At 45.6% G+C, this 23,289-nt stretch overlaps 1 protein-coding gene across 2 annotated transcripts in view; it reads right to left on the minus strand.

The window, feature by feature from the left end:
- Positions 1 to 1,605: 1,605 nt before the first annotated feature.
- LOC128401702 (syntaxin-binding protein 4-like) overlaps positions 1,606 to 23,289 on the minus strand; it is a 64,245-nt gene continuing 42,561 nt past the window's right edge. For both annotated transcript variants that reach the window (XM_053365053.1, XM_053365054.1), the window contains 17 exons: positions 20,456 to 20,541; positions 19,551 to 19,677; positions 18,422 to 18,563; positions 17,723 to 17,829; positions 17,062 to 17,215; positions 15,547 to 15,619; positions 14,011 to 14,108; positions 13,673 to 13,769; positions 12,234 to 12,361; positions 11,643 to 11,735; positions 11,281 to 11,346; positions 9,794 to 9,982; positions 9,394 to 9,510; positions 8,845 to 8,894; positions 8,261 to 8,400; positions 5,571 to 5,628; positions 1,606 to 2,519 (listed from right to left, as the gene is read on the minus strand). In XM_053365053.1, coding sequence (XP_053221028.1) covers positions 2,411 to 2,519; positions 5,571 to 5,628; positions 8,261 to 8,400; positions 8,845 to 8,894; positions 9,394 to 9,510; positions 9,794 to 9,982; positions 11,281 to 11,346; positions 11,643 to 11,735; positions 12,234 to 12,361; positions 13,673 to 13,769; positions 14,011 to 14,108; positions 15,547 to 15,619; positions 17,062 to 17,215; positions 17,723 to 17,829; positions 18,422 to 18,563; positions 19,551 to 19,677; positions 20,456 to 20,541 — 1,834 coding nt within the window. In that variant the 3' untranslated portion in view covers positions 1,606 to 2,410. The remainder of the gene's footprint in view (positions 2,520 to 5,570; positions 5,629 to 8,260; positions 8,401 to 8,844; positions 8,895 to 9,393; positions 9,511 to 9,793; positions 9,983 to 11,280; positions 11,347 to 11,642; positions 11,736 to 12,233; positions 12,362 to 13,672; positions 13,770 to 14,010; positions 14,109 to 15,546; positions 15,620 to 17,061; positions 17,216 to 17,722; positions 17,830 to 18,421; positions 18,564 to 19,550; positions 19,678 to 20,455; positions 20,542 to 23,289) is intronic.

Genomic DNA, 23,289 nt, shown 5'->3' on the forward strand with positions numbered 1-23,289 from the left:
CACTAACCTCAAGTGGACCCACAAACAATCAAACAGACTATGGCTTTTCTTCTACTTTCAAGCAGTTCTTAACTCATGATTTTGTAGTTGGTGAGCATCTGGGGTAGGGTGGCCAAACAAACCATGGTTAGGGGGTTGGGTTCACACATAATGCCAAGAAATAAATAAAAAAAGCTATGGTTTGTAAACCAACAGCAAACCATGATTTCAGATAGTGGTTTGTTGACTATAAACAAAACACAATTCACCTGTGGGGCAAGGTTTGGATGATCAAACAAATGATGGTGGCTTTCAAAAACAAAGACGAAATAACTCACCCACAGTTTAATAAACCATGGTGTGGCATTGTGTGTGAACCAGGCCATTCATGTGCCACAATACTTGTTTTTATGTACTGGGAAGGAAGTTCGATTGAATGCATAGTAGCATGGCTTCTCATTGTATACAACTCTATTTCTTTTGTCTCATTATTGTTTGTCTGCAAATAAATGTTGCAGGTTTTTGAAACCCCGGTTAAAAACAGACAAACCCTGCAGAACCTGCAAGGGGCAACAATGGATCAAATGAAATGAGTGTGTACACAATGGAAAATGATGCTTCTGTCCTTCTTAAATACTGTTGACTGTCTCCAGCCTAGGAGGGAGAAGGACAAGCTGGTGTGTAAACACTACAGGTAATTGAGACTCTTTTATATATACAACCTTAATCCCAGTCTAGTTCTACCTCCACTGTGAGAGGAATCATGCCTCTGAATACCAGTCACTGGGAATCACAGGTGGGCAGATTGCCCTTGAATGTATGTCAAGCTTGCAGGCTTCCCACAGGTGTCTAGTTGGCCACTGTGATAACAGGATGCTGGACTAGATGGGCCATTGACCTGACTCAACAGGTTGGTCTTATGTTTGCAGATGTAATAAGAGGATTTAGATCAGTGACTGCTCCTCCCTCATGAAAGAGAAAGAGCACCCAAGGGGAGGAGGATATGAAGCAGGGCTGATGGGGAGTGTGGCTCAAGAGGCTGTGTGGCCTAGGGACACATGAAACAGCATTGCACCCCCATTGATCGAGCCATGAACTGTTGGTGTATGTTTTAGTGGCAAAAGTGCACCAGAAAAGATTTGATATATTCAAATGCAGAAACCACCAGAGTTTGAAGTCTGCAATTTTGAATATTCACAACCACTTATATTTAAGAAACTGTCACAAAGCTATATCTAGCATCTTCACTGTACAGCTTTCACCATCAGTTGAAGATGCACCTCTTTACCTGGCTTGAACAGCTAAGGTATTTTGATTTGTGGGACCCACATCTTTTGCTAAATTCATCCTATTCTGTTCCATTTTGATTTTTTCACACATTTTTTAAAAAAAATTGCAATGAGTTTATCTGTTTCTGTAACTACATACTGTAATGTTGTAAGCTGCTCAGGGATTGTGTGGTGAAGGGTGGGGAAGGAATCTTACAAATAAGCTATTAAAATACAAATATAATATCAAGGTCTTACAAACTGGGCCATTTGAAACTCCTGCCCCAGGCTTTCTTGCATTTTTCTTGAGACTCTCAGCCAACTAACAGCACACCCATTTGCAAATTCAGCAATCTCAAAAGCTGTATCGTCATTTTATTTGCCAGAACTGTGTTCTCACATTATAGCTCTACCATATTATTTGCTAATCACATAAAAACCACTGCCTAATTTTTATTCTCTCCCCCCTCTCCCAAGACTGCCCCTGCAATTTTTATTCTTTTTACAATGAATTGCTGTTGAGATGGGCCAGCTGGGAAGTCTTCCTCAGTCATAATACAGTATTTGATGCTCCGTGTTGCTTTCAGTATTTTGTACATCGTCTTGTTTCAGGGACATCTACCATACAACCATCTGGTTGTCTTCTCCTTAATCAAGGGACACAGTTCATATAAGTCTTTACAATCGACAAGAGATTCATCCAAAGATAGCTATGCAGACCTAATACAAATGACTACAACACCCTACAGCCTGAAAAATGTACTTTAGTTTTTCATAAGAAATGCAAACGGCCTCTGGGTAGCCCCTCAGCAGCAGGCTGCTGCTCTTGTTGCTATAGGCTACTGGTTCTTCAGCCCTCTGCCTGGGAAATTCAGACATCCTATGGCAACACTTTCCCCCAGGTATTCTTTCTTGTTCTGAAGCTTCAAATCCAGGGGGAATAGCCTCATGTGCAACAATCCAGAGGTAGCCACCAAGAGGACTGAATTGTTACTTAAAGCCTTGGACGTTTGGGTTAGGAGAGTCAGTCGTCTTAAGAAGAGAAACATTCGTGGGGTTCTTCTCATCAGCTGCACACTGCTCCTTTTCTGCCTCCCAGGCAGAGTGTCCAGGCTCAGAATATACAAAATGAGGAATAGAAGGAGCAGATCGAGGCTGGAGACTTATGCAGGCTTGTCAGAGGGACCCTTGGAGGTGCTTGGAGGCTGTGGATCGCCATTGGTGCTTTCACTCGGAGGAGGAGGAGGCCACGTTGTCTTCTGGTGAAGATGGCTGGAAAAGTAAAGCAGGCGTCACTCCGGGGCGAGGTTTGGGGGCAGGTGATGGAGGTGGAAAGAACACAAGGGAAGAACAAAGGAAGCGGGAAGGGATCCTGGCTCAGCTCCTAAGATTACAGCCAGGAAGTCCTGATGTGAGAATGGGCCTCGTGGGAAGAAATGCTTCCCCTCCGTGCATCTTTGCTGATTCTACAGATGCACTATTTGTTTCATTTATTTAGTATGGGGATTTCACATTCCACTTTATAGTCTCAAAGGCAATGACATAATTAAAAGCACAATAATATTAATCAAGTCAATAAAAATTATTTAAAAGAATTCAAAACAATGTAAAACAGATTGAGAACATTAGATCTTAAAGCATGCACACCGAATCATACCACAAGTGATCTAGGAACAGTTTATGTCAGCTTCACCAACTAATTAACACGGGATTTGGGGGCAGGATGATTTCCCAGTGCACTGAACCTCATGTAGGAACTCAGCAAGAAAAGGTGACCCGGGCACATCCAGTCACTCAGGGAAGAAACCAGGTAGCGAGAGGTTTTTCTCCTCTCAATCTTGGTTGGAGGAAGTTGCTTACTTGGAACTATCTATGGTGCGGCAACTCCTGCCTTACACCCTGGAATCAGATCATACTAGGACAGGCACCTTCCAAGGCCCACAGCTCTCCAGTCGCCATCCAATGTATCAGAGCACAATTCAAAGTATTGGTGCTGACCTTTAAAGCCCTAAACGGCCTCAGTCCTGTATACCTGAAGGAGCGTCTCCACCCCCATCATTCAGCCTGGACACTGAGATCCAGCTCCGAGGGCCTTCTGGCGGTTCCCTCATTGCAAGAAGTGAGGTTACAGGGAACCAGACAGAGGGCCTTCTCGGTAGTGGCGCCCGCCCTGTGGAACGCCCTCCCTTCAGATGTGAAGGAAATAAGCAGCTATCTTATATTTAAGAGACATCTGAAGGCAGCCCTGTTTAGGGAAGTTTTTAATATTTAATGCTGTATTGTTTTTAACACTTGATTGGAAGCCGCCCAGAGTGGCTGGGGAAACTCAGGCAGATGGGCGGGGTATAAATAATAAATAATAATAATAATAATAATAATAATAATAATAATAATAATTATTATTATTATTATTATTATTATTATTATTATTATTATTATTATTGGAAAGGGCTATAGATCAGTGGTAGATCACCTGCTTTGCATACAGAAGATTCCAGGTTCAATCCCTGGCATCTCCAGGTAGGGTTTGGAGAAATCCCTGCCAGTCAGTGTAGGCAATACTGAGCTACATGGACCAATAAACATAAGAACATAAGAAGAGTCCTGCTAGATCAGGCTGGTGGCCCATCTAATCCAGCATCCTGTTTACACAGTGGGAAACCTCAAGCAGGACCCAAATACAAGAGCACTCTCCTCTCCTGTGGCTTCCACCAACTGGACTTTAGAAGCATTATTGGCCCTGACCATCTGACCTAGTGGGAGGCAGCTCCCTATGTTCATAGCCCTCCTCCTTGCTGACACTGCCTATTCCCCTCCCATCTGCAAAAGAGCAAGCAGTGGCAAGTGTGAGGGAAGATGGAGCAGTATCTTCCACTTGTCTGTCCCTCTGCCCTCTGGGCAGGTATGTCAGTGGGGCCTGGGAAGAATAGGAGGGTCTGCATAGGGCATTTGGCCAAGCCCCCACCCCAAACTTGGATCTGGAAGTGTGCACAGTTTCTAATAGTCTGTGACACACACCCACACACCAAATTTTTGTTCAGCAAACACCTCAGAGGTCCAAACTGCAAGCAGCTGATCTAAGTCTCAGGGGACAGAACAAATGACATGGGTGTGCTGTTTTAGGAAGCCGTGGGTGGTCTGGCAGATCATCCGGATATGAGAAGAAGAGGATTAAAGAGTTTGGTCTTTAATAAACTGGATGCATTTTCAACCACATTTTCGAAGAGCCTTTAATAATTCAGATAACAAGCAGGGGGTACAGGATGGGGAAACAGACTTTCATCTTAGAACTAAGATTAGGGGATGGTGTTTAGCTGGGCAATAGAGCACCTGCTTTGCATGTGGAAGGTCCTGGGTTCAATCTCTGGCAGAAAGGGCTGGGACAGATTCCTATCTGAAACCCTAGAGAGCTGCTGCCAGTAAGAATAGGGGTAACTGAGATAGATGGACCAATGTTCTGTCTCAGCACAAGGCAGATTGCCATGTTGTCTCTTGGTAGCAATACTTACTTCAAAATGTGGTGAGCTGGCATTGTTGCATTTGGGAGCCTCTCTGGTCATTCTGCTGAGTGGGACCCCCATCATCTGCCTGAAATCTTGCCATGTAGCACCATTGGTTGTAGGATCATTACCTGGTGCTTTGAAATCTCAGGTTTGTTATGCCATTACCTAATCCCTGGTCTTCATTTCCAATGGCAAGAATCTAAATATATGTAACTGCATTGAGCTCACATTTACTTCATGTTCCCTTTGCCTCTCTTCCCTTTCTGCCCTCTCACCATTACCTTATTTATTTATTTATTTATTTATTTATTTTATTTGGGCATTAGTCACTCACTACAAAGGAGCCACTAAGCCGAAGGCATAGCATAGAAACCAAAAAGAACACATTTCAATAATACAATTACAAAGACCATCAACAAATCCAGCTAAACAGCAGACCTTCAACAGCAGAAAACAGTTATAAATGAACAGCAAAATTTGTAAGTATTATGCTGTAAAACTCCATATACACAGATGGTCCAATGCAAATGGTAGTATTTCTTCTTCATTTCCATAACTAGACTATGCAAGCACAGGATTTAAAATGGGGAAGGGGGAGTAAGTTTCTAGTCCATCTGGCTTTAGAGTTCCTGGTGAAATTTCAGAAGTCAGTCCTGGCTGCTACATTTCTTTATGACACCATTCATGCAACAGATACATATGCTTTGGAGAGGCAGGAGAATAAGAGAGGCAGAGACTCTGATAGGTGATTTGAAGAAGCTGCATAAACCAGAGATGGCTCACAAGCTTCCTGTTGAAGAAAAGGTGCCAAGATACTCACTCTTTGTAGTCAGGGGTGCTGTCACCAGCTGTACAGTCATCCCAGTCATACAGAAAAGCTGTCAACCCAAGTGAAAGAGTAAAAGTTCAGAAAGCACTGTCACATCAATATACAACAGGTCTAATGTGGTATTAAATGTTATCAGTTCTTAAATCAACAGCTGAACATCATAAATTAGGATCTAGTCAGGTGACCAGCAACATGGTGCACACATAGCCACACCCCCAAAGTTCTTCTCCTGCTCAGATTTTAATCTAAGCCACAGAAGAACTCAACCCCACTCTCTTACCAACCCACTGGCCCACTCTCCCACTTGGCTCTAAGCCCCTTCTCAAGCTCCACCAGGGTGTCAAAGCTGGGAATATATGTTCCACTGTACAGTTGTGTTCATGTCCATGAAGCAGGTGTGTGAGTATTGTTCTGTAACCACCTATTCTCAAACCTTAGGTAGAACTAGGGCTCAGTAACTGAGCTGACTTCTGGAATATGTGTGGCAACAAAGAATGGATGCCCCTGAGCATGTGTAGAGTACCTTTGCTGCACCACTAGCCAAAGGCATCAACACTCATACATCTGAGATGCAGGCTACCTCTGTGTGTGTGTGTGTGTGTGTGTGTGTGTGTGTGTGTGTACACATGGAGCAACGGAGCAGCTACTTTCTTATCCTGCGTCAGCTGAGTGGGAGGATTTTAACTGAAGGAAAGAACCGTGCAAACACATATTCCAGTGTGACTTCAGTGTTCATACACAAACACTCCCCCAAGTGGCATTGAACTGCATTACAGGGAAGGAACTTCCACAAAGAGGGTTCAAAGGGAGGCTGACTTTTGAGTAGGAAGCTGAATACTTTCAGAATAGCATTAAGCCCTCAAATTTATTGGCTTATCAATTAAATCTCAACTCACCCCAAATACATGAATCCCAGTGATGTAACTAAGTTTTCTAAAAGTGGACTTTTGAGTGCATTGCCTACAAATTGAGTCAATTTGTATGATTCGTCTTTTGCAGAACAGGGCATAACATGTGCTGTGAAGTTTTGTACAACTTGGTTTGGGGTGTTCCTTCTTTTTCTCTAAAGCAGCTTTCAAGTCCTAGGTATGGAGAACCACTTCAAAAGATGTATGCAGCAACTGGTGAAAGGGCAGGGCTTTCAGCGGCTATGAGCATAGCTTCAGCACCTTGGACAGGGCACCCTTGATTAAAGGCTGGGAGGGATCTTCTGGTCTTAATCAGCTACAACTTAATCTTGGGATGCTTCCAGACTGTTACTAGTTTCCAGTGGGTGATTCAATCGCATACTAGCAAATTCAAGTTGCGCAATTCAAGTTGGTTTGGCACACATTTACAACAAACCCTCTTCCTCCTCTCCCCAAATTTTTTCTTTCTCTTATTCATAAGGTATGGGAAATGCATTAGAAAAGTGTGAGATAACAATTGGTGGAGACAACATCATATAACCTCCCCCCAAACAATTAAGAATGAATGTTCAATAAACAGCTAGTGTCACTGAAACCTCCCTCCCCAAAAAATAATTATGATGAATGGTTAATAAACAAGTTGTCTGGCAGTGACCTTGGAAAAGACCCCTGTGCAAAATTGCCTATAGAGATGTGTGTCTCATGTTTAACAGCCCCATGTCTATTACATGGGCTGCCCATTCATCAAGCATCTCAGCTGCTTCCTCTCTTGGGTTTGGATGAGCAACCTTTTTCAGTCCATGGGCCACATTCCCTTCTGGAAAAGTTCCTGGTGGGGTGACATATGCCAGTGCTGGGTGGGGCCAGAGGCAAAAGTGGGTGGAGCAACAAATGTAAATTTTACCCTTTTAGAGTAGACTAGTTTCTCTGTTCTCCATCCAGAGAAGCAGGAGGCATGATCAGAGTTCAAGGAACACAGCACCAGCCACACAAAAACATTGGGCGTAGGAAGCAGGGTCAGTGAGGGGTGTGGCCTGGGGAGAGTTCTGAGGGCCATATAGAGAGACTCAGAGAGTCATATTTGACACCCATGCCTGGGATTCCCCACCCCTGCTCTAGGGAGAGACTTTTGAATTTATACATAAATTTCTATACCACCATATCAAAGAAAAGTTCTAACCAAAGCAGGGTTCATAAAATCAAAGGTTAAAAACATAAAAAGTAAAAGATTGACAGAACTGAAAACTGGGTCACATGGCAGGCTACGTTTGTGTAAATAAAAATGCTTTAAGCTAGTGCCTGAACCCAAACCCAGAGGACACCTGCTTAATGTACAAAGCCACCAAATTCCACAATAACAGGGCTGCTTTCATTGTACCTGCCGAACTGATGTTATATGGGACAGTTTGCAACGCTACTCTGGAATATCTCAGAGAACAGGCAGGAACACCTTAAATTTGATCCAGTAGCCAATGGAGACTGGTCCATCAGGGCTAAGATGACACTACTCCACCAGCCTCCAATTGCCCTCAGCCAACCCTCACCTACCCCCATTCTCACTTACTACTGGTTTATGGGCTGGTGTCTTGTAGAACTAAGGACCGAGGAGGACGTGGAGCAACCTGGAGTTAGTCGGCTGCACGTGCCATTGGCTCTTAGCTTCTGCAGTACCAGTTCCAATGGGCACGAACCACCAGTGCCAGCAGCATGTTGGCAGCCAGTACCAATTCTTCGTCAATGAGATAAACCAGCACCAAGCTGCAAGGAACTCACCTTCCTTTGTGGCATTAGATGACGAGATGGGCTCCAAGAGTTCTTTTGCCTCTGCTATCAACAAGCCTGCAAGATCTGGAGGTGGAAGAGGAGCTTCTGTTGTTCTTCCTGTTTTATCCTCATCGGCTTGACTGTCAGCTCTTACAAGAGAAAAAAAGATCTTGTTTTCCATTTTTCTTTAAGATGGACATGCTAAACAAGCAAGGGAAGTGCCCCCACCACCCTGACCTGGTTTCACTCTCATCTGAGCCACAAACTCACTAGGTTGCCTTAAGCAGGCCACCACACCAAGCGGGGTGGGAGGGCCTTTTGCAGTCCAAGGGCTGCATGCCCTCGTGGGCAACTTAATGGGGGGGGGTACATGTTGGTGTTGGGCAGAAGAAGCACAAAAAGTGGCCAGATCAATGAATGTGATTCTTAGCTTTGTACAGTCAGCTACATCCCAGTCACACAAAAGCCAGAGGTTTTTATGCATGCACAAACATACCTATCCCTCCATCCAGGCAAACAGGAGGCATGCTCACAATTCAAAGACACCTGACACAAGCAACTGAGGAAGAACAATTCCCACACGCCATTCTTACCTCTTCTCCTCCGGTAATGTGCTAGATGTGCTCAAAAGCTTATGGGCATTCTGTGTGAAAATAGAAATGGATTGGGGGGGGGGAATGGCTTTCAGAATTACAGGAACAAATCTCACACCAATCACGGTACAGCTTTTTATTTATTTTGCTGAGCTCATTGTCAAGTCAGTGCCCTGACTTCTGATCCCAACTAGTCAATCCACAGCAAAATAAACAATCTATACAAGTCAGTCACAGCCATTTAATGCTGTCCCCATCTTCAAAAAGGGTGGGGGGAGAAGACCCAGGCAACTACTGACCGGTCAACTTGATGTCAGTACCAGGAAAGCTCCAGCTACGAAAGCTGAGGCTGCTGAAGGGGCCAGAGACCATTTTGCGGTCAATCCTGGAAGACCTGCTTCCTGCCTTGTAGGCATTTTCCACTTGGCCTGAGAGGACGGGGCCCTGACTGACTCCAGCTATGAAAGCCGAGACTGCTGAACAGATTTTTGGGCTGGGGCACTGTTTAGGGGGTGGGTTGGCCGAGAGTGGGCGGCACTGCCACATCACCTGCACAAATAAGAGCAGCTTCCTATTGTGGAGCTCCAGGCGTTTCCGCGTGACCTCAGACTTTCTCAACTGCCCGTCAACCAGGGACAAGCGCCTTTTCAGCTCTAGGACATCACTCTGTTTTGGAGAGAGAAGCAGAAGAGGGTAGAAAGATTGAGACAGAAGAAGAAGATGTCTTGGGAAAATAGGCTTTCCCATGGGAGAAAGCATGGGAGTTTAGGCAAGGACTTCACTTGACAGCCAGCAGGATGGGCTGCCATCCCTCTCCTCATCTTTCCCAGTAAGAATGTCATGACTGCCAGGATTGTCTTGCCCCATATAGGCTCGCTTGACCAACTCCATCTGCCCCCACACTCCAGAAAATTACATTTTCTATTACCTCCTCTCACTGCAGACTGACCTCTGCTTCTGAAACCTGTTTCGTCTTCTTCCCCACCAGCTGAGTCTTCAGCTCTGTGATCTCAGCCTCCAGCAAATGGATCACTTCTTCGTAATCTTGCTCTGCGCTGTGGGCTTGCCGCTGGGACACCTCTGCTACCTGCAGCTTGTTATGCAGGGTTCGGTTCTCTGAGAGGAAGCCCAGTGCCTTCTGGGAATGGGGGAACAGAAGCGGGATGTTACTCCCAAAGTGCAACAATCAGTCCCTTCCCTTTTCCCGAAACCATATCCTTTACATGTCCATCAATAAAACTCCCCATCACGAGGGCCAGATTTATACCCAAACTAAGTAAGCTACAGCTTAGGACTTCTGAATAAATTTTTAAAATCCCACAAAGACTAAATTTCAAGTTTTACACAACTGGTCTAAAAAGAGACAAGGGAAAACAGACATTATCAATGTGGCAGAATTATTCCTTTGTCGGGTGGGGAGGAGGCTGTCAATCTGAATGATGCCCTGATTCCCTTCCAGTTCTTGGGGTCCCTAGTGAGGGTTTGAACCTCAAGAGAGGATTCTATTAGCAAAACTAGTCAGACAAGTTTCTTTGTAAGACAATGACTTTAGCGGGCCACTTAAGTGTCCTCATCAGCATCCCAAAAAGATTAGCTAAGTTGCAAGAGCTACATCTAAGAGATGGTTCCCTCCAGGCTAATGCGTAGGCCTTTTCTCCACCGTACTCACCTAGCTGCTACCTAGAAGAACAATACACAGTGTGTGTGTGAGAGAGACAGCTGTGCAAAAAGCAGCTTGGAAGCTGGACACAAAGATATACTTGATCTGTGATGGAGCCACAGCTTTGACTAATGGAGAAGCAAGATCTGTTGGGGTGTTAATGCTGTGATCACCCCCTCCCCCAAATCTTATGCTCAGGTTGTATATATGTGTAGGTAAAGCCATATATATCATAAGGACACCACAGTCTCTGCTGTCTCTCATTCCAGGAAACCAAACCCTGGGTAAGCCCTGGAATTCAAGGAATCTCTCACCACTGGGGTGACGAGTAGCAATATGTAATTGCTACAACATTATTTGTCACATTGTGCTTATAAATCTGTGCACAAATAACTGATCTGCTTTTCATATATGCTAAGGAAGAATTAATAAAGTATTTTCAAGTTATTTTTATTGCGAGATATATGTTTTAGTTAGATAGGTTTTAGTTGCATCTTTCATCTGGATTTCTGCATTGTGACCTGTGACTGTAATTCTACTCATCTGAGGAAGGACCACAGCTAAGTAGTATAGCATCCATCTCCAGCAACAGCTGGGAAAGTCCCTAGTCTGGTACCCAAGAGAGTTGCTGCCAGTCAATGCAAACAATAATGAGATAGTAGCCCCATGGTCTGATTCAGTATAAGGCAGCTTCCTGCGTTCTTGTTAATTACCTGCACAAAAAATGCCAATGAAAAAAATCAAGAGTGTAATCAATCACCCAGCTTTTCACTGACCTGGTTCAGTCTCTGGAGCTCATCTTCCATGGACTTCTTGTTGCTTTCTACCTCCTTCAGGAGAGACTAGAAGACAGATTGCAATGTCACAAACTCACCCAGCCAGCAATACTGTCCAACCCCAAAGAAAAACACTGCCCTGGACAGATCTGCAACTTCACCATCCATTTAAAAAACACATGCAGAAATCCTCAGGTTCAACTGCATTTCCAGGAAAGAATAATAGTCCCCCATATGAAACCACCAGACAATACTGAGTTAGATGGCCTTTCTTAGTATATGGCAGCTTGTGGTGTCTTTCAGCTTTTGTGAGCATGGCATCAACATGCTTGGAATCAAACCCACCTGGGGGAGCCTCTCACCTTTAACCTCCGGACTTCTTGCCGCAGGTCTGTCATTTCCAGCTGTAGCTGCTCCAACTCTTCACTGTCATTGCAACTGACAGAGTCGAAAGTCTGTAAGTAAGGATTTCCAGCAGCTGTGTTAGTCTTGTTGCAATGAAAGTCACAAAGAGTCTTGTGGCACCTTAAAGACTAACACATTCATTATGGGTGTTTCATTTCCTTCTGATCTCATCCCCCAAATCGTGTACATGATCATGTAACTCGGAATAACACTTCATGCAACCGATGAAGTGGACTGTGGTTTGCGAAAACTTGTGCCATAAAATTTTTGTTTGCTGCTATTTTCAGGCGGGATACAGCACTGATCATTGCAATGCACCCCCAATTATTATTATTGCATAATTGTAAGGCTATTGTATAACATTCGAAGGGTGTGTGGCTGTGAGGGGGTGTGGACTATGACGAAAGGACTATGCATGTCTTAATTTGGCACTGCACTACTGGCTATCATTAAGTAAGTACACACTTCTCAGAATATGGGCACAGTTCCCCAGCCTGGAGCAAGGATGGGAAAAGGAAGAAGAGACTTTGGACTAGCCCAAGGCTGACCAGAGAATGGAAAGCTGACGTGTCCAGTAGGGTGGCCACTTCATGCTGAGTGAAGAGCACTGAGTTGGAATTGAGGCCGGCCTCCTCAAGCTCCTCTGGCAGCAGATCCCTCAGGGCTTGGAGGAAGTCTGCGATGGAAAAGGAAAGTGTTAGAAGAGGTGCACAGTGGTGAGAGACCGTTGAGATCTCTTGGTGCAGCAGTAACTCTGGTACCCACAGTAGGTTATTTCAGAAACAAATCTAAACCATGGTTTCCAAAAGCTGAAGTTTAGACTCTAAGTTTTGTAGCAGGCATACAGGCCAACCATGAGCTGCCAGCTCCTTTCCTTCATCACCTTCCCTGATGCTGTCCCAAACAGTGGCATCTGAGAGTGGAGCAATGTCCCAAACCGTAGGAGCCATGTCCCCAAACCATGAGACAGGAGCAAAGCCTCAAACTATAGTCTCTGTTGTGTCCTGAGCTGAATCCTAGAACAATAGGATCCAGAATGCAGCAGTCTGATTGGTTCGCAGGAGCCACCCAATCCAGCTCCAGGTGGAAGTGAATCAGGAGCAGCCAATCAGGCTTCTGGAGGAGGTGAATCCGGAATTAGTCAGTCACGCGGGGCCCATTGTGTAAATAATGTAAAGTTTGGGGAAAGTTTCATTCATTACTACTATGAGCTGAATAAAGAGCATGAAATTCACACTCGACTCCGAGTATATTTCAGTCTCAGATCCTGGTTATTGCACATGCTCACTCACATCTCATACACCATTACCTTTTTTTGTTGGACAGTGTTGGTTTGGTGACTTTCCCCCCTTTCATTCCTCTTCCTCCTGCCAGTGGCTGCGATGACAACAGTGGGAGTGCAGAAAGGCCTGCCTGGCCACCTGCCTGCCCACTTATTTGCCCTTCCCACTTGCCCTACAGGGGAGCTCACTCAGGGATTCCCAGGCTTCCCTCGCTGGCTGAGCATGCCCACTCAATTAGGGTTGCCATATTTCAAAAAGTAAAATTCCTTACACCCACAAAGTTATTGAGCTTTTTTTAGGAGGCCCCAAAATTGTTGAGCTTTTAAAATCACCAGAAATAGTGGTTTTAAGCCATACATGCCCCCTGCTGCGATTTTGCTCTTTTTTAATAATGTGTTTCCTTGTGGGAGGGAGTGACTCCCTGATCCAGGAGGTGCTATATTAACGAGGGAAACGTCCAGAACTGCACGAACCTTGAAAGAGCCATTTACAAAACTGAACTACAGAGGGCAGCACCTCTCTACTTTTCGCTAGCTGCTGAGCAAAGCTTTTCTCAGATAGTATGTCCCTTGCCTACTTTTTCTGGCTATAGTTTGGGCCAGCAATGCTTTCAACTGCTCCAGCCCCCCCACCCCCCATTTCTTCATGGGAGTGGAAGAAAAATAAAATAAATACTGTATCAAGTCCACACTGCTGAAACTCACCTCCATAGGCTACTGTCCCCTGAGAGTCAGTTGTCAAACTTTGCCGCAACTGCCTCTTCTTCTCCTCATTCACATCGAGACTTAAATATTGCAGCATCTGATTTCGGGGAAAGAAGCAGCGAATTTTGCAATGCAGAATTCCATGGGGAGAGGGATTGATTATTAAACAACTCTGGGAACTGTAGCTCTGGGAGGGGATTCCCTAAGAACGGTCAGTACCCTTAGCAAACCACAGCTCCTGTAATTTGATGGGGGAGCCATGACTGCTCAAAGCAGCGTCATAGGGTGTGGTGTGAATGTGGCCTCTGTTTTGAGTGGGACTTTCTCGTCAGACTCACCAGTTCAAGTTTGCCGTCCTTGAGGCGAATGTGAGGATCCAGGGCCACTTTTGGCTTGGTGGCTGGAGCCGCTCGCTGGTTTGAAGAGGAAACAGGAGCTGTAAGACAAGAAGTCACCGTTCATCTACACTAGCAATGCAAGGATGCCTGCTCCTTGCATTTGGTGCCAAAAAAAGGTCTGTTTGCACTCTGCTTTCTCCACCCCCCCATTTCCTGTGGGGCAGAATTAAAGCCTCACTTGCTTCCACATGCTGGGGGGTGGGGAGGGGAGGCAGGCGGAGATAAGGATGAAGGACAGGATCCAGGAAGATTTGGGCTGGGATGGAAGCGGCATTGGTAATGGTTGTATTGTTACTGCAGTTCTTCTTTGCACTCCAAGTCAAACCTAAACCCAACAGCACTACAAAGTTAACGGAAGAGTTTCTGTTTGCAATCTAGAGGTTAAGCAGAGCAATGGGCCCTGCCAGGGGGCTACGAACACCAGCTGGCCCTGCTGTTGGGCAGTTGTGTGTGGCTGATTGTCTCCCATTGTGGAGAGCTGCCTGGCGGAAGGTCACCCTGAAGGCAGCTCCTGATGGCCACCCCGCTGCACCTCTCAGGTGAGGAGGAGGGTGTTTCACAGGAAGGTTGGAAGAAGCGGCAGAGGAGCCACCCTCACAAGCATAATCCAGCTAAATCCTGAGCTCCGCCAGTCCCTGCCAAGCACAGAAGAGCTTTGTATGTGGCCTGAGGGAACTGACAGGGTTTGCAGGATTTGTCACCCACCATTCAGCCCAGGCGGGTTCAAGGACAGAGCAACTCCCCCTCCGCCTCCTTGCTAATCGGGATTAACCGGGGGTTTTGCTCATTAGATCAGAACACAGATTTCCCAGGTGCACCTAAAGGCCAGCCGGCACCCATTTCCTCTCTCTCTCTCTCTCTCTCTCTCTCTCTGATAGCCCCCTTCTGTCTGTGGCTAGACCAAGGTGGAGTCCTGCCCTGACTGTGGCAGAGATCACTCCGAATATAACTCAACCAATATAACTCAATCTTTCTTTGAACTAGCGGTGCCTTTCTCTGTTGTGGGCTGCACTCACATGAAGAAAGGGTCAGGTTGGGAAACAAAATGGGCAGCCAGATCCAGGGCCACCTTCAGGAGGTAGGAATGGACATATCAGTCAAGTTTAGTTTATCTTAGTTTCTCGGTTTCCCCAAAAAATTTCAGTTCTCCACATTTTCACAGCAGTTTGCGATTTTTTTAAAAAATAAAGAAGTCCTCCTGAAAATCCACCAGCGACTTAGAAAGAAATTCTGTGTTTCCCTGATCACATCTAGTTTGGCCTGTTGCCTAGTCTTCTCCTTACAATTTAGATTTCCATGTGTAGGTAAGAACAGTACAGGAAAACAATCTACAATGTGCAGCCTGCCCCCTGTGCCCCTGAGGTCTGCAGTGGTACAGTCCAGGAAGGACTTCAGTGGCTTATTTTAGCACACTGGAAGGAGTGATGGGCTGATTTATTCCACCAGTTCAACATGCCATTGAGGAAGTCCCCCTACCGGAAATGGTGAGCTCTGGCGGACAGATGTCTGGAGATGGAGAAGGCACAGGGAAGGGACTGTCGTGTCTGCTCTGGAAAAGAAGAAATGCAACAGAAGACATGTTGGACTGGGAAAAAGCTGAGAGCCTGAAAGGCTCCCTTGGAGCCATAATAAAGTGAAGCCATTGAGCAGCCACAAAGGGTCTTCAGCTTCACAAGTGTTGGTGTGGAAACAGGGTTGTATTCAATGCTAGTCCTATTCAGAGTAGATTCATTAAAATTACTGAACACGACTAACAGATTCTTTAATTTCCCTGGCTCAACTCTGAGTTGGATACAATCCATACAGTCCAGCAAACTGAATAGGCAAGTGAATCTACCTACAGTGGGGATTGCAAACATGGTGCCCAAGGGTACAAAGGGCACAGAGAACAACCCTGAGGTCCACAGAGCCACCTGACCCCCCTGAAATGCTAGTGGAATAGACACTGTCACAATAGTAAACCACACTGAAGATGTGGGATATTTCCCCACACATACACACACCAGAGCTTGCTAAAAGACCAAAAACAAGTTGAGTCTATTTGCAGAGCAGAGAAGGATCTTTCAAGCATCCTTTGCCACTCTCAAACATCATGTGAGCATTTGCACTTGCAATATTTTAGTGGAATGACCTAAGAGAAACAAGCAGAAGAGCAAATGTGTTTGTGATCATAAGGGCAAGCAGAAGAAAAAGTCATGTTGACTTTGGATGTGGACCCTGAATACATGACACTAGAAGTGGCTCACCAGATGAGGTGGGGCTATGATAGCATGCCATAGCATGCTGCTTACTAGGAGAAAGGTGGAGGAGGGGTGAGGTCGCATGCTGCAAGCTCACAGGTAGGAGCACTGGATTGGCTGCATCACTGTGCTGGCACCATGTCACCTTCCCCACTGCCTTGCTCTTCCTGGTAAGCAACAGCAGCCCACTTTCCAGAAAGCCAGCAAAACAGCTCTGCTTCACCTGGTGAGCCACTTCTGACTACAACCATAGACCAGTTTGTCACAACATTTGTCCATAGCATCCTGGGAACTGCAGCCTCAAAGGATTATTGGAGAATTTTGTTTCAAAACTCTTTTCCTCACTCAGAATCACAGTTCCTACATTTATGGGGAGGGAGGGAATATTTTGTGGCGTAGACTTGGTGCTTTTCATAGTAAAATCCCTGCTATCCAAGGGGTGGGGGGGGGAGAGGAAAGCTTGCTAGCAATACTACCAGAAATTCCCTGCCCTGTCTAGGACCCTTCTGTCAACAGGAGTGTTGCAAAAACAACAAGCTGGCTATTTTTAAATATAAGAGACATCATATGGAAAGCTCTAGACAGCACCCTCACCCTGAACAAGGAGAGGGCAATTGGGCCCAAGCTGCTATATGCCACATCTTTCCCCAAACAAGTAATCCATAAGGATTATGGCCAAGATCAAATCCTGTTGGAAATGGAGAACATTTGGGTGAGATCTTTGTGAGTTCATTGAGTCTCACCACCTTACCTCAGGGGACCTCACGTGGACTTTCAACCTGCAAGTGCCCAGGCCGTTCCCCACAGCCTTCGTCGGCAAGGAATGGGTGCTGTTGTGAGCTGAGAGTCCAGGATGGAACCGTCCTCTTCCGGAAATAAAGGCCACTTCAGTGTTTCCCTCATGTCTTAAAAACAAATGAGAAACCAATTTAGAACTAAACAGCCTCATGCCCAGGAATTCTGAGATGCCAAAATATCGGCACAGTTTTGAAAGGTTCCGTCTGCCATCTTGATTCAAAATGGTGGCCAGTTGTAGCCAAACACAGACACACAAAAAATCAAAAACTCCTCTTCCCTGTGGTGCTGCCCCATGTGGCTGTGTGAACATGTGTGTGGACATTGCAGTCTGAAGGGCTGTGGAATTTTTGTTCCTTGGAATATGGTCAAAAACGAGGTTGGACAAGCATAAGCTTGCAAGGGGAACATGCTTCAGTTGCCTGGAGCCAATCTTGTTGTAGACACATTTTTAAATGCAGTGCACTTTTTTAAAAGGGTACTGAGATCAACATTTTGATCTGGAAGTGGGAACGAAGGCAGCTTTGGCTATCTCAATTCTGTTCAAGATGGCCCACTGCAGTTATTCCAGCATCACATCATTAGCATCCAAAGGGCTTTCAGAAAGTCTCCTTTACCTGAATTTTGTTTTTGCAAGAATCCTTTTGGCCTCTTCATATGTGGCCCCCACCAGAGAGTCTTTATTGACAGCGATGAGCTGGTCGCCTACCCGGAGACGGCCATCCTGTAAGAGCGCCAGAGAAGAATATCTCTGTGAGATCAAGCTTCATGGAACATGGAAGAGTGAGGTGAATCAGGACCACATTATTTCCTCAGTCATCCTTCGCTAAGAGTAGTTAACCTTTATTGGCCTGAGGGTCACACTCACCCTTGACCAACCATCTGGTGGCTGCATACCAGTGGTGGATGTGGCCACACCGACCCACACATTTGCACATGCAGCACACACATTACACACATGTAGAGATGGCTCAGCTGAGGAGAGAGGCTATTGTTGCCTATTTCACTCATCACATGATCAATCTGATGATCTGGGAGGTGGAGATTTGTATCTTTACCAGGGTGAAGAGGTTTGAACTGCTCTGCTCATCACAGCATTGTGTCTTTCCCCCCCTTTTACCACCATCCCCAAAATTAGTGAGGGACCAGAACTATCTTCTGGGATGGTACTTGATCCAGCCCCTGAGGACACACTCCTTGCTGAGGGGCTATGGACTCAGAAGAGTCCCTAGGGCTCGATGGAGAGGCCTGGTGGGGTGGCACATGCCTTGAAATATAGCAGTGCCAGCCTGAAGCTGTTCAAATGCTCAGCTCACCCTGTAACAGTCGCCTTCTGGTTGCACCTCTTGGATGTAAACCATGGGTCCATCCGGCCGGTTGGCCCCTCCTCCGATGGTGACACCCAGCCCAGAGGATTTTGCTATAGAGATGCTCTGGATCCCGGATTCGATGGCGCAACTGCAAGGGAAGAGGGTAGCAGGTTAGTGGAAGATGTTAAGAAGAACCCAGCTGAATCAGGCAAGGAGCTTGTATCCAACAGCAACCAGCCATGAGAAATGTAGGGAGAGGCCTTACAAAGAGTCATACCACCAGTCCATCTAAGCTCAGTCTCACACTGACTGACAGTGGCTCTCCCAGGTTTCAGACATTATATTGCCCAGTCTCTCCCAACCCTACATGGAGACGCCATGGATTAAACCCAGGTCCTTCTACATGCAAAGCTGATGTTCTGTCATGGTGCTATTACCCTTCCGATTTATACCTCTTAGAGGCACACAAACAGAATATGATGGCAACAGAAGACCCGGGAAGACCTGAGGCTCACCCACTCCATCACAGTAGATTACTGAAAATGGGTGTGTGGTACCAACAACGAGGCCACTTCTGGTGCTCCTGCTATAAAAGGGCTCACTTGCAGCTGGTTTCTTGCTAGAGCAACTTCAGAGCACTGTGTTTCCCAAAGCACCACCAGAGCTGGGTATCCAGCCTGGACCCTGCTCCCCCCGGTAACCAGCTTGTGTTCTGCTGGAACTTCATCCCACCTTGCCTTGCCTCCTGCCAGAACGTCACCTGGTCTTACACCTTGGCTAAGCTTTGCCTTGCCACACTGCAGAGCAAGTCAATGTGTTTCAAAGCTCTGCAATGTGAAACAAAGACAGAACTCCGTGCATGTGGAAAGTTAACCCCTCAGGGAAAAGGCTTGGGTGAAAGTCCTTTCTCCTCACATGCTGGTTATTCTCTTGAATGAATGTGGCACATCCATTCTTACGAGAGGTGTGTCTGCCACACAAACGGCTGCACAGCTTGCACAAGGAGGATGTGTGCGCATGCGCACTCTCATCCGTCAGGATGCTCCACACATGATGAGGCACATGAGCACATACAGGTGATCCAACGGGATTGCAGCCAACCATTGACACCTCTCGAGAACAATGAAGTACATACTGCGATGGTGGGTGTGGCGAGTGTCCTGCATTCCCAATCAGCGGTCCATGGGAATTTGCCGGGCTCAGCAACAAAGGGCTCTGGGAACGAGACGAAGACCCCGAGGACGTACTCTCCAAATACCTGCCTGAAGAACAAAGCCAGGGACACTGTTTGGAGGTGAATGAGAGACTTCCCTGGACATCAACAAGCTGCAAGTCATACTGAGAATGGAGGAAGGGCCTGACGTTGCTTCCTCCCCCATCCCATAGCCTCTCTCCTAGTGCGCTCCCTCACCACGGGAGCAGTGGCATGAAGTGGGAGGGATCTGGTTCCTCGGGAGCCCATGAGGGTGGGGACTCTAGCCCTATAGGCTCTGGTGGTCCAGGAGTTCCTCCTGGATGCTTCTGTCTGACAGCCCCAGGTGCTGCTGTCTCCTGATCTCCAGCCATCATTTTAGAGCCTGAGTTTGAGCCACCTCCTAAGCTGTTGCCTCTACAATTTCTGACTCTGTGTCTCAATTGCTTGAAGCATAAAGAGCTGTTGAGCCATTTGACTGCAGCAACAAGGGCTGTGATAAGTTGGACAGTGTGCAAAATTTAATAAAACTTCATTTTTAAAAAATCATTTTTATTGGTTTTTAATAAAACTTCATTTGAAAGGGGGGGATGACCACTCAGTCCAGCAGCAATTCAGACACAGAGTCAGAACTTATAGAGGTTCTGAGCTCATAGTGGTTAGTGAGATGGTTAAAATAGTTTCAGGCAGAAGCTGACCTGCAGTGGAAGAGAAACAATGACTAAGAGACGGCAGAATGGAAAATGACAATATCTTACATCCCTAAGTATGTACTGTTTTGTTTTTTTGTCCTCCTTCTTTCCTAGTTCCACTGCTAGTTCAGTTCACTCAAAATAATAAATACTGACCCCCACCATGGAGAACCGGTGAGCTGCGTGCCGAACCTGTGTTGCTATGAGATCCGAATTTTTCCAGCAGTTCTGCAAATTCTCTCCTAGACAACAAAAAGAATGCTAATTAGTACAACTGTCTACCCCCAAGTATAGTGTGTGAGTGTGTATCACACATGGATTGTCGTGATGTTTCAAAACTACACCTATCTGAAACAAAGGTGAACTTTTCATAATTATTCTTTCTTTCTAAAGTTAGGTTTTCTGTGGCACTCCCCCCCCAAAAAAAACCCCTCATCACATAGAATCTTATATCTGGCAGACATATTGTAAAGGCAATAATGTTAAATTAATAACTTCAGTATTTTGCACCCTAAATTCAGTTCTCCACATTTCCACATCAGTTTGGAAATTTATTTAATTTTAAGTCCTCGTGTCATGAAATTCATTCTCATTTCAGTGCAAATTGATCGTACTGTGCACATTTTCCTCTACAAGTTTGCCTCACACACACATTTTTGCAACGCAAGCTTCTGCTAACTCAATGTATTTTTCTGTTATTTTCAGAAAGGTTTGCATTTGCCAGGTTTTGGAGGGCGGGGGGACACTCTCCCTTGATATATGCATTTACCTATACATTACTCGGCGGCAGAACTGTGATGCCAAATTCGGAGCAGCATGGATTTCAACGAAAGGCTCTTTTTTGTTTTGTGCATTGTTTAGGAAAGTGGAAATTAAGTTGGTTCAACCTTCAAAAATGTGACCTGAATCAGATTTCTTCCCCATCCCTAAACACTATCAAGTCTTGATGCAATGAGAAATCACATTTAGAATATGGATGTTTGATCATGCCGTGGAGACCTATAGGATTATAGGCTGGACAAAGATTGGCCAGGCTGACCACTGACAGGCTGAGTCATACATTGATGCTCAAACAGCTGACCTCAAAAGAACAGAGTGGGTGGGACAGGGAGGGGGCGATCTGGGCACCTCACCAACCCAGGTCACGTGATCTGCGTCAGAAACGCACCTCTGACCCTAAGGTGGAGAGAAGGATGATTACTCCTTCAAGCTCATGGGCATGGCTGAAAGATAAGGGATAAATGAAATAATAATGCTAAAAAGGCCAGCATAAAACCACCCTCTCGCTCTCGCTTCCTCTCCCCTTCTTCTTAATCTTGGAGATATGTATTGGTTGTATTAAACATTTTGTGAGATGATTATGTAAGTGAAATCTCTACAAATCTTTGCCCCTCCCAAAAGCTTACAGGCCAACTCCCCCTGTGGATGATCTTTTGCAGATTTAGTGCATAACTGATAGCAAAGGATGGCTGTAAGTGTTGCTCAAAGTTTGACCACCTTTCCTTGGGCTCGGTATGTTGTATATGATTTAATTTCCTGGCCATTGAGGGGCAGGAAAGCCTCTTTATATTAGCAGACATATGCTGCAGTTTAAAAGATGTGACTTTAGGAAGATACGACTGGGCAGCGTGGAACAAGCAAATAGCAGTTATCGCAAGAGTACAGAAGATTTCATCGGAGGACTCACAAGCCTACTGGAATGAGTTTGGGGGTTAGACTGAATGGGCTTTTGGGGTCTCCTTCAATCTGAAAATGAGATTCTGAAGAAAAGGAAACTGCTAAAATGCTCAAACCATTGTGCCATATTGGTTTGAGATGCTTCATAAAAAGCAATCAAACAATTAATAATAATCAACAGCCAATCGGATCCAGTCAGATCACTTGGTCAGCTGTTTCCCAGTTGGTGGAAAGGAGGACCAGTCTCTTTTGCCAATGTATTCTGCCCCATTAAGGCTTAGATAATACACACACTGTGGTCTCGATTCTCCTTCCCAGGATCTTGCTAGTGATGAAGACAGGAATCTCCATTATTAGTGAAAGGATTGTTTGGGTAGGGAAATCTAATCTCAGATGGCATGTGCCCTCCAAGGCCAACTGCTTTGAAATAAAATCAAAGATAGGAGACTGCAGTCAGAGCTACCAGGGTATTATGTGTTAGCTAGTATACAGTTATTATCTTCCAAAGCAACTACTCTATTCTGAACTTAAAAATGGAAAGCATAATGCTGGTGGTCAACAAAAGGGGTTTAAAGACTCTCTCAAGGCAAATCTTAAAAAATGTAGCAGAAACACCGACAACTGGGAAACACTGGCCTGCGAGCACTCCAGTTGGAGAACAGCCTTTACCAAAGGGGTCATGGGCTTTGAAGGTGCTTGAACTCAGGACGAAAGGGAGAAATGTGCTAAGAGGAAGGCACACTTGGCAAACCCTTACCACGATCAACTCCCGCCCAGAAACCTATGTCCCCACTGTGGAAGGATGTGTGGATCCAGAATTGGCCTCCACACTCACCGTTAAAACTGTGTTTATGGAAAACAATCTTACTCGGTTACGAGTGATTGCCAGAGAAGAAGAAGACAGTTCAGGACCAGGTCATTTGAGAGACCACCTTATCCCTTATACACCCAGTAGACTGCTGTGGACTGCAAGAGAGTTTCTCCTGAAAGTTCCAAAGATCTCAGAAGCCCCTTGCACAGTAACTCAGAGTGGGGCTTTTAGAGGGGCTGCCCCTGTTCTGTGGAATACCCTTCATGTTGACATATGACAGGAGCCCATGATCTTCACTCTCTAGAAACTGCAGAAGACATTTTTGCTTTGACTGGCTTTCTCAGCTGGATAAATGGGTCTTTACCACAAATGTCCATTTGCTTGGGTTTTAAATATATTTGCTGTTTTTAACTTTTAATTATCGTATATGTAAATCGCCCTGAGACCGTGGTTTAGAATAATAAATAAGTGGTCATTACCACCACCACCATCACTCTTTGTC

This window comes from Podarcis raffonei, chromosome 14 (genome assembly GCF_027172205.1).
Source record: "Podarcis raffonei isolate rPodRaf1 chromosome 14, rPodRaf1.pri, whole genome shotgun sequence".
Classification (NCBI taxonomy): Eukaryota; Metazoa; Chordata; class Lepidosauria; order Squamata; family Lacertidae; genus Podarcis; species Podarcis raffonei.